The sequence below is a fragment of the Argiope bruennichi genome, chromosome X2 (assembly GCF_947563725.1).
Source record: "Argiope bruennichi chromosome X2, qqArgBrue1.1, whole genome shotgun sequence".
Taxonomy (NCBI): Eukaryota; Metazoa; Arthropoda; class Arachnida; order Araneae; family Araneidae; genus Argiope; species Argiope bruennichi.
Window position 1 is genome coordinate 63,763,512 of NC_079163.1, and position 12,048 is coordinate 63,775,559.

Genomic DNA, 12,048 nt, shown 5'->3' on the forward strand with positions numbered 1-12,048 from the left:
AATGCTAGAGTCATTAGTCGTAATCAAGTCACAAGTGCTTTGAATAAAAACTGAAAGAACATATCACAACAACATAAATAAATATTCATGAACATAAAAATTTCAGCACATATTTCTAAGTTTTCTTAAAATTTTCTCTAACTACAAATGTAATAAGAAACAAGATTAACAATCTGAATATGACAAAGTAAAAATAACAAGGAATAAATAAAAGAAGTAGATTTTTATTATTTCTTTTATCACTTTAGAATTTAATTTCAAGAAGTTACTTGCATTTTAAAACCCAAGTTTTAACATTCGTTTCATTAAACATACAACAGATATGTGCTTTTTAAAAGAAAAGGGAAAACTAAATTGTATTAACAAGAGAATAACAACAATTCTGTTTTAATGCATTTGCACGTAAAATAAATAAAGAGACAAAGATGTAAAAAAAATCACCTTTTTTTTAAAATATAATTCACTGTATCACAATTAAATGCTAATACTTTCACTAAATTCTCACTTTGAAAATTAACATCATAAATACCTAACACAATTTTCACAGTCATCACAATGAACATCACTTACATAAATAAAATATTATTTCAATTAAAAGTGCAATTTTCACATATAGAACTTTCTTTAAAATCAAACATAGTTTAACCAGTGCACCGGAACATATTAAGTTCATATGGTATATATATATATATATATATGTGTGTGTGTATTTATTTATTTAATATATATATATAATTCAACTGCATCTATACAAATATATATATTTACTTACATGCAAATTTAAACTTTGCATACATAATATAAGATAGCTTATGTAAAACAAGCATAATATTGTAGCTACCATAATTTTTCAGGAAATGATATATTACTAAAACCAGGATTAATCCTTACGTCCCAGTATTTGTAATTAAATACCCATTGCTCTTTGCCATCATCAGTTGTCACTTTCCTGTGAGAAAATTTTTAAAAATTATTTAACATACATATTGAAAAAAAAATCAATAATATAATAAATGCACATCCTTTCAGTATTTAAAGCTTAATATATCTAAGATCTATTACATTTAAAGAAGTGGTACTGTTTATATAATTATTCAGTTTGAAATAACGTAAATTTTCCGAAATTAAACTTTCCCCATAAAAATCTTAGCGCAAGAACAAATCTTCTTGATGTAACGTAAACAGTAATAGTAATTGCGTTATGTGTAAAGTAAACTATAACCGTGATTGTAACTTCTCAAAGCTGATGTTCCTATTATGCTATCATGAATATGTTTTCTAACATTAATCTTGCTAATGAACTGGACTATAATATAGAATTGCCCTTTTATAGTGTTCTTAACAGCACTTTGAAAATACAGCTCTAACACAAAAGCATGCTATGCCGAGTTTCTGTTCTCCGAAATCAGACGGAGATATCGATGTCAAAATGAAAGGCGAGTTCTGCACTCACTTAAGACTAAACGAATCATGGTTCACTTAGAAGATGACATCACTAGTGAGGAAAGAAGGAATCAGAATTCGTAGCAATATGCAACACAAAAAATATTTTAGTCCTTTCTTTTATCTTCTGTGATAAAACAAATTTCTATTTTCAAGTCAATAGATATTTTACCATTTTATATATATAGATATTGCACATTTTTAAAGTTTGTTATACATTTTTTGAAACATATTCTGAACTTAATAGATATTTTTTTTTTCTTTCAAGTGTATGTTTTTATAGTGTAATCAACTTTGCAAAGTTCACTTAATTGTTTATTTCCCGAGTAATTAAGGACCTATCCATATAAAATCGAATACAATCACAAGGACAATATTTTTTAATTTATATGCCACATAAAAAGCTTTTATTTTCATTCATACATTCATAGCTTTTTCATTTATCTCTTCTTATGGTAATTTTAGTACAGAGTAAGAAATTACTAAAGGACTGATTTGATTTCTCTTTTGCTAACCTAGAAATGAATAAGTTATAAATATTTAATTTCTGTGAAATTAATTTTTTTTCTAATAGGAAAGAGTGTGAATTATTAGAGTTAGATCTTTTTTGGCTTCAAATTTTTATCATTCTTTTTTAATTTTGTTATATACTTCAGACACCTTAAAAAATAATTTATAGAATTTTACAATACTTACGTGAACCACATGGGGTTATATTCTATACCTAACTCTTCTCTTTGTTTTCTTCTATCTCTTTGGGCTTGCTCAATTTGTTGTTTACTCATCTCCGCTCCACTAATATTGCCTTCTTCTAATAATCTAACAAAATTTTGAAAGAGAGAAATCAGTAACAAATCGCGATACATTTAAAGGAAACAGTTTCAAATACAATTTTAACAAACCTTTGATCTGGGCGAAATCTAGTATCTGTCGGTGGCAAAAGTTTTTCTAATTCAGGATCCAGCTCATTAAGTTCTATAGCAAATCTTGTAAAGCCATAATAAAGTTCATAATCTTCAGGCATTGTACCTAAAATAATTAATCCCAACATAGATTTTACTTAAAATAATTGGTAGATTAAAATTTGTCATAAATTGCATGATAATGTTTAAAACAGTACGAGGGGAAAATCATGCATGAATTTAATGCCACAGTATATAATATATTAGCAAGATATTATTTTTCACTAAAAAACTTAACATGAAAATTAATATTAAACAGTATACAACTGCAGAGAAAAATACACAGTCACATCAAAATAAATAATAATAAACACATGCATTACATTTCACACTAAATTTAATTTTTAAAATGTTTTGCACAATTTGTCCGTAATATTAGATACTTAAAGAGGACGCATAGAATTTAATATTTAAAGAAATTTCTAAAAAAAAGTTTAATACACATATGTTTGCAAAAATTCCTTCATTAAGTAAAGTTCAGTGACTTGGGCTATTTGCATTTAATTCAATTATTAATTAGACTAATATACAAGGACATATTTTTTCAAGTTTTTTCCATACAAGCATCCTATTAAAAATATTACCTGGTCTCCAAATACATTTTTGACTTCTACCAACACCACAATATAAGGTCTCAGTCCATTTTCCAAACAAATTATGTATTACTTTCCCATCTCGAGACATCACAGCTCCTTGAACTTCATGGCGCTTATTAGACCAGTAACTTGCCTGAAATTAATAAAAAACACGTGTAAACTTAAAACTGAAAGACCGAAGAGATTTTTATATTGTATCATGGAGATTTTCACTAATTTTGTATACACTGCAAAAATCAGAGTTTCAATACTACATTCTGACAATATTTTTTCCAGGCGCTACTGTCACTCTTTTCTAAGTTTTATGTTCACCATGTGGTATATATACAATGGATATCACAAGTTGGTGTGACCGAAAGATGTAAGAAGTAGCTAATATCCTATTCTTTTTGATGATCCAGTGATTGCAAACTCTAATCAAACCTTCAATGAAATTTATTTCCTGAAAAGGATTGAGGTGTGGGCCTGTTATCCTTCCATAATTGGTATTTCCAGGAAATTTATTGGAGGAGTTCTGCATTTTACAGACAATGAGATCAACAATCGGTATTTTCTAGGTTTGTTAAATAGCTTGTTATTGAACAGGAGCAAAAAGTTATAAAATTTAAAAAGAAGTGAAAAGTTGGTCTAATTATTTTAATAAGCTCAGATTTTACAACTAGAAAGTTTTGGGCAAATTCCTTTTCACTTTTAGATCTTTTGGGAATAGATTGACTTTCAGAGTCGGTTTACTCAGCCAAACATATCTGGGCCAATGGCACCAACGACAACAAAATGATATTTCATTAGATCACTAATTATGCCTTCTGGGATCAGGATGTATCAAAAATCACTAAAAAAATCTAGAATAAAACATATACAATATTTGTAAACGAAGGAAAATTTACTATTCAATGAATATATTCAATTTTTACACAGTTAAAATAAAAGCATTACGAATGAATTTACACTTAGAATAGTTTTGGAAATTGAATTAATTTAAAAAAATTTTACCTTGCAAGATAGAAGATAACTCATAACGTAATCAAAGAATGATACATACAGTTATTACTGTTAGTTTAAACAGTTCTACTGAATTTTAGAAGTGCAAAGAACTTGCTTTTTGGAAGATCGCAACTAAAAGCTGGTTGTACTATTGAATAGCAAACAGACATTTTCTACTGAAATTGCTTTACAGAAAGGCTGATACCACATAAATAAAAAACACTACTCAAATTTTTAAAAAGATAAAATATTTTACTTTAACAAAAGTTAATTTGCATGTTGCATCCCCATTTTCTTCAGTAATCGTCATCTCGCCATATTGATCAGCCCACCTTTGTCCACTAAACAAGTTGTGAACACAAGTTGTAACTTTATTCCATTGGTAGTGGTCATTGGTTCTGAAAAAATAAAAGTTCTGTGTCAAAATAAGCAAATAAAATACTAAATAATATAAAGGTAAATCTATGAAATAAATTCATTCTCAAATTCATAAAATGGATTAAGTTTTTTCCCTCTCGTTAAAACTAACAAAAGAGACTAAAAATATACCTACTTTGGTAAATATACATGAATTGTTCCAAGTGGCAAAATTTCCATAGATTTTCCCCAAAACTTAGTTTTTATTCTCATATCTGAAAAAAAAAAAGTTTTCTTCATTATTACTAAAAAACCATTTTGCGGCTTACATGAGTAAAAATAGTTGATAAAGAGCAAATAATTGTTTGATACATAACATATGCTAGAAAACTTTCTTCCAGGATTTTATATACGAAAAGACAGCAACTAATACTCTCCTTTTTATCCATCTGAAACTAATTTCAACAACAAATCAAAGTAACTCCAACTTTCATAAATCGAAAGTTCGTGTGACTTCTCCACTTGGCGAAGGAGCTCACAATTCAATAACATGTTATAAAAAATGGTGTAGAGGTCGGGTGACATGGGGGTATAGATGCTCCGAGTGTAATCTTTAAAGGCGCCAAAGAGAGAAAATATTGGTGTATTTATGTCACTTTTTAAAGTGAAATATCATAAAGGATCGAAAAAATAGTGTCATGACCAGAGCACCCTTTATTAAACCATCGATGACGAATTGGAGCGGGAAAATAAAATTAGATTCGGGCGCCTATTATCGTTGCTACGCCACTGGTTACAAAGAAAATTATTCGGACAAAATACTTCGAAAATTCCTACTATAGATTGCAATCACGCATATATGTATATTTGAAAAAAAAAAAAAAATTAATTAAATAATCAATTTGCTATTGATATTATAAAAAAATTAACAGCACATACAAGAGTGTTGAAGGTTTGAAATGTACAAAAGTTCATTCTTTATAACACGGGTTATTTTATAATACGGTTGTATTTTTAATTTAAAACGGTTAAATAATACATGAAGTTTATGGGCAAATTGTACAGAAAATATACCATAACATAATTTAAATGCAAGATTCTAAATTCTCGGTTTCACTCCGATTTTAATTTTTCAAATTTAGTATTTATAGATCAACATAATAGCAAGAAAGATATATTTTATAATATGGAAGTCGACATGGAGAGGAATGGAAATATTTTATTATAAAAATTGTATCATTTCATATTTTTGGAAATATTTCAAGACAGTTGGAAGCCTTATTGTAAAAGAAAATGTTTATTAGTTTTAGTTAATTAATGTACAATTACTAACAATATATGCAATTTTTATTATTATTTTAGTATTTACACATATTAAGAAAATTCTTTTACAATTTTTACAGAACGAAATATATATATTTCTCGACCCAGGTAGTATTTTAAATATAGAGACATCTCATAAATAAAATACTTTAGCAATATTCTGAAATTTTACCAGGGAGAAATGACTGACTCATCTTTCGCTTAAGAAGGTATTTAGTATCTTTCATATTTTTAAAATAATATTTATCTAAAAAAACTTACACTTATTCATCATTGAATTCATAATTAAATTCATAAATTTGCGACCAGCAACATTACACTACGGGCTTTTCGAGCATGGCATTTCTTTTTTTTTCTTTCTTTTTTTTTTTTGTTGGATGGCATGCGCAATGAAGCTATCACAGGTTTCATTTTTAGCAGTTTCTTTTAAGAAATGTGTTAAAATTAGACAACAAACCTTTGGTTTTGTATGTTGGTAGCTTTCGAATTTATCAACATCTGTCACATAACAACCACTTCTACGTCTATTAAATATAATTTGGCTGCAACTTTTGAATATGTTTCTCATGTCATCCTTAAATTGTATATTTTCTTAATTCCCATTTACTGTAAACTATTTTCTTAATTCCCATTTACTGTAAACTAAATATTAAAATAAAACAGGTTTGTGGTAAGAGTTGTCATGCAGCCGTTACTTCAGTCACCCTTTTTCTTCTAATGAAAGATTAAAATATGTGAATGAGCGTTCTCTTTCTACCAGAAAGAATGGTTCTATGGTAAATGCTTTCATCTAGATAATGTGAACTATAGCGATTTTTTTTTGTTACAAAAGAACACGAACATCCTTAAAAAATTGTTTACAGTCGTCTTTTAGTTTCATTATTCTCCTACGAAAGTAAATGCGCATATAATAGCAATGTCCTTGAATGTTTTTATCGTACTCTTGATTTTATTTACACGATTTCATTGCATTCTAAACTTCTATATAGTTGCCTTTGTTTTAGTAAAAGCTTCCAGATAAAAATTGAAGCAGAAATTGATAAACAAAATTGATATATAAAGGAAATAAATGAATTAAAATTTCAAATTTGTGTGTGAAATGTCTCATATTTTGAAAACAAATACAGTCTATAAAATGGTTGCTGGTAAGAAATATTAAAAATGTAAAATAGAGCAATACCTTGTTGAAAAATAAAATTTTTAGATTCAGCATGGCACACAGATACTGGCGGATGATGACTGACCTAAAAACATTTTTCATAAGCTTAAAAAGAATCTTAAAATTTTAGCTGGAAATAGAATTTTAAGTGTTAAGCATTACAATGAGGAAATGCAAGTACAAAATATTTTTGGAAGAAATTTATAATAAAATTACAGGTGTAGAAATTATAGAGTCAAATTCATGGCCAATGAAATATACATTTATTTAAAACAATGTAGAAATAAGATACAACGTAGACTTACATATACAAATATAGCTCAGATATTTGAGTCTATTATTAAACATATTAACAGTCCAAAACTCAATGTTGAATTGGATCTGCCGTTTCTTTCATGGAGAAAGGGAGTTTAAAAAAGCGAGCGAAACGACAGTGACAATCAGCAATTGCTGAATTTGCATCCAACAAAAAGAGAATAGAAATCTGCATCAAAATTCCATTCACATATAAGTAGTGTAATCTGTTAGATAATATACAGTCAAGGGAAGTAACTTAAAGTATAAAGTATCAGTTACGTAGATCAAAATTTTCGGTTACACTCACGGACACACACACAAAACAATATTTTTCAGAAATTATAAAAGGACTCATTTTGCTATAAAATAAATAATCAGCGTAGTAATTCTTAAAGTATTAATTATCATACACCTTGTTTAAATTTGAAATTGTTTAAACATGAAAAATATCCGAATAAAATTGTTGTTTTGCAGGGCAATGGTAAAATAGCTTTTCTTTAGCATGCATGAAGCATTGGGTTAAAATATATCTGAAAGTAGTTAAAATAAAAACTATATAAAAATACAGCTTGAATTCAACAGATATTTTGAAGAAAAAATACAGGCTACAGGAAATGTTCAATCTAAGACAGTAAAAGAAAAAAAAATGAACTTGGTATCTAATTGCATGAGAGAGTGATTTGTATTTTAGAAGATAATTTCTTTGTTTCTGAAAATATGAAAATGGATAAAGGATTAAGAGGCGGAAAAAAAGGGGGATTTTAACAAATAACAAAACACAATCAAGAGCAATGTATGCTTTGAGAATCATCTGGAGTCAGTTGAAGCAAGATTTTGAAATGGCATCTAGTACGCTGGATTCAAGTTCAAGCTATTTTGCACAACTTAAAATAGCAATTTCATATTTAAACGAATTTTAACTTTTTTTTCTCAATAATCTCTAAAAATACAGGGAGCATTCAAATAAAAAAATTTTTTAACATTGTGTATATATAATATAAAATTTTCTATCTAAATATAATAAATATTTTCATTTTCAGTAGTGCTATGATGGTTAAAACTGAGAACTTCATAATTTAAAGTCTGTAATAATTTGAATTTTTGAATAAATGTACATCTCCTTCCAGTTGATATAACCTATAAATTTAACAGAGCTAAGAAATGAATAAAACTGAAAATTATTTTTGGCAGTCTATAACTAAGTATGGTTATTTGCGCCCACCATATAAGAAATGGAACACTAAACAGTACAAAAATAAAGTGTTAAGAAGCGGAAATAAGTACCTGTTCTGCAATAAATTGAAAACCTTTATCTTCTCTGATACATTCATATGTTTCTCCCAACACAGGATTGAAAGGCTTATGTCCAGCCCTGAGATAAGAAGAACTGTAAGCTGATACTGCAAACGCTGCTATATATACCTAATAAAAGGGCAATAATGCATTCTATTAAAAATAATTTGAAAGGAGAAGAATTAAATTAAAATTTCAACGGAAATCCTTATTACCATTCTTTCATACTTGTCTGTAGTTTCTGCTGCTTTATCAAGAAGTTCAGAATATTCTAGTTCCTCACATAAGCGCTGAAAATTAAGAATTTCTTTTAAAAAAGTTAGAAATACAATTGAAAAATCAAAATAATTAATTTACTACTTTTGTTGCCTTAGAAAGTTTGCAAACTTTTGTAGTTCTTAAAAAAAAAAAAAAAAACTTCTTAATTTTTGAAATTGGAAACATTTTGGGCAAATAAAGGAGTTTTTACAAATGATGTAAAATTAAAATTAATAATTTGCAAAATAAATGGAAATAGTGTAAATTCATAAACAGTTATATTTGGTTGAATATATGCGTTATTAATGCATAAAAAGAAGCATGCATAAAAAGTTGGTAACTCCCATGGGAAGCTTCTGTTACTCATAAACTATGAACTTATTATTGAAAATAGCAGATATCGAGACATAAGAACGGATAATTTTATTATTAAAAGCTAATTTCAGATATGAACAAAATAAAAATGGGGTAAAAAATCCGATAGAAACACCTAATTAAACAACTACAATATATACGTTGAATATCATATGTATTATATTGAAATTAATTAGATGTTATGTTATTTCCATTATAAAATCAGTCTTGTTATTTAAATAATTGATTTTTTATATATATTTTACTCGTTGAAATCGATTATTCAACATAACCTACAATATGACAGCATGAAAGCATAATAAATACATAGAGTTCATCACTCAATAAAAATATTTTCAAATTCTGACTGCTATTCAGTTTCTTGACTTAAAATCAGATTACAAATTCCATATAACATTTGCGACGTAGAAAAATTACCCATTAACATACTACTAATACTGACTACTAACAAATAATACTACAACTAATACTACTACTAATACCAAACTACTAACAAATTACCCATTAATACTAACTACAATAATTACCTGCAATACGCACAGAGGCTCATTTAAAGTAACAGGCATGCTGACTTTACATAAATCCTTCCCGATATTCTTAAAAAGAAGATTACAAAGACTGAAATCTCCTGTATCAGGCTTTGGAGCAGGAAGCTTTGAACGTCGCCCTGTAGTACAGGATGGCGTAGGAGGCACTTCAGTTACTTTAAAAGAAGTATTCAAGTTCGAATAAAATATATAATGGTGAAAAATTATGTATTTTAAATAATAAACTAATGCCAACAAAACATCAACGAATTTTTTTGGGCATAAAAATGGAAGCAAAGAAATTAATCAGTATAAAATCAATCCAAAATACCAAAAGTAAGAAATAAATAAGAGAGAGGCAAATAAATACATTATTAGAGAATAAACACATTCGATATATTATATATTTGCATGTTATTGTTTTTTTTTATAAATATAAATAAACAGTAGCGTAGTAAGAGGATGTGACGTCCCGGACAACATATGGCTTTCTTTCAGTTGCCATCAAGGAATCAAGATTTAGCACAAGTAAATGGTACCCGGAGTAGCTATTATTTTCTCTATACATCATCATATTTGATTTTAAGAAACGGCATAACTGCACTAATGTTTTTTCTCCATGAGGCTTCTAACAGCAGCGCTTGTTCAACAATACCCATTTTACTCTCTGGTTGCTTGATATATATATATATATATATATATATATATATATATATATATATATATATATATATAGGGTAATTTGCTAAACGAAAGGAGAATATAGAAAAAGTAGAATATAAAACACCATTGCAACCCAGTCCTATCTCTAATTGTTTACGAGCTATAGTGAAGAGACAGGAAAAATTTTCCTGTTAAGTTCCGAGAGAGAAAAGAACCACCACCTCAAACTTGCGAAGTTTTTTAACGATCTGATGAATGACGGCGATGCTAACAGTGATTTAATATGTATTTAATTTAAACAGTATGACAAATTATTGCATATAAAAACATATTTTTAAGTTACACAAAATTTTTTTCAAACATTACCACTTGGAATAGGTGTATATTCAGTTCCTTCATCAGAAATATCACTTAAGAAACTACCGCCTTCTTCGGATAAGGATCCCTATAAAAGAACACCAGATTATCGTTTTCAAATAAAACATTATTTCAAAAGCCAGTGTGAAAGATATTGGTTTTATATTTTACAAAATTAAACAATGTCTATACATACATGCATGCATACATATACAAAGAATAGTAAAAATATTACATAAACTCCCTTAGAGAACTATATAAATATAATGGGATAGATCATTAAAGTTGAAATATAACAAAATTTAAACGTTTATAATGCATTTTTATGAACGACGATTAAGGAGTTAAGTTTTTAAAAAAGAACTTTACAATTTCCCTTAGTCTCTTTCAAATTTTTACCTTGCCAGAAACATATTTTGTCAACCAAGACTTTAAATAACAATATATCAGGGAAGTATTATTTTCCTTTTTCTTAAATATTTATTCCAGAAGAACAATACTTCCTTTAGATACTTTTGCATTAGATGACCAGAAAAAAAAAGCTTTTGAAAATTTGATTTCATTTAGCTTTATCAAAATCGGAAAGCGTCCTTCAGAATTCTAAGCATATGTTTTAATACGTTAATTCGTAAAAAAGGAAGCTTATATTGTTACTTTAAAAAACCCACTATCCGTAAACAAAACTGGCAGTAGAGTAAAATTAAATAAATAAATAAAAAGGTTCGTTCTTCAACGATATCGTAATCTGTAGAATTTTAAATAACATGGTGATTATGAATGAATATCCCACCTTTGCAAGTATGTTAAAAGAAAACAAAATAAAGTGCAGCCTTGTTATTCATCAGAAATCAAAAATAATAGTTGAAAGTTTAAATTAAACATAATTATAAGTGTTCAATGTCATCCCCACCAGAAATACGAAGAATATCGTAGCAGTACGATTGCTCACTTCACACTTTGTTCTGTTAGCCTGCTGTGAAACTTTTGAAAGATGCAGATCTGCATGTATGACGATACTTGATTTTTTCTTTCCTGGGGATACATCTAACAGCAAGTGTTTGTTTCCAACTACCAATTGACGCTGATAAACTATGCTAATCTGCAGACTTTCAAAGCATCACATCAGAGATGCCGAAAGAGTATGGGATGAATTATCGTATTATCTTGATATCGCTTGTATTTTTGGAATTGCAAACAAAAAAACGTTTATAACTGTTTTGAATTTAATAACAGTAATTTCTAGTGAATAACAAAGTTTTACTTTGATTTGTTTCATTTGATAGCCCTACAAAATCGAGAAATTCCTTTATAATTACCCAGTAGAATATTTTTGTTCGACATTTATTTTAAATATTGCATTAATAAATAATTAATGGTTTTTATTTTTTCATTAATAATGAGAAATCGGTATTTATGTTGATACCAATCAGCTTTTCAAATTTCATAAGATTTCA

General features: G+C 27.8%; 1 protein-coding gene across 6 annotated transcripts in view; it reads right to left on the reverse strand.

The window, feature by feature from the left end:
- Positions 1 to 420: 420 nt before the first annotated feature.
- The window catches only part of LOC129959995 (oxysterol-binding protein-related protein 6-like), an 86,877-nt gene continuing 75,249 nt past the window's right edge, over positions 421 to 12,048 (reverse strand). For all 6 annotated transcript variants that reach the window (XM_056072971.1, XM_056072968.1, XM_056072970.1 and 3 more), the window contains 11 exons: positions 10,604 to 10,682; positions 9,575 to 9,750; positions 8,630 to 8,704; positions 8,406 to 8,543; positions 6,846 to 6,909; positions 4,539 to 4,617; positions 4,242 to 4,383; positions 2,990 to 3,134; positions 2,346 to 2,472; positions 2,140 to 2,262; positions 421 to 949 (listed from right to left, as the gene is read on the reverse strand). In XM_056072971.1, coding sequence (XP_055928946.1) covers positions 838 to 949; positions 2,140 to 2,262; positions 2,346 to 2,472; positions 2,990 to 3,134; positions 4,242 to 4,383; positions 4,539 to 4,617; positions 6,846 to 6,909; positions 8,406 to 8,543; positions 8,630 to 8,704; positions 9,575 to 9,750; positions 10,604 to 10,682 — 1,260 coding nt within the window. In that variant the 3' untranslated portion in view covers positions 421 to 837. The remainder of the gene's footprint in view (positions 950 to 2,139; positions 2,263 to 2,345; positions 2,473 to 2,989; positions 3,135 to 4,241; positions 4,384 to 4,538; positions 4,618 to 6,845; positions 6,910 to 8,405; positions 8,544 to 8,629; positions 8,705 to 9,574; positions 9,751 to 10,603; positions 10,683 to 12,048) is intronic.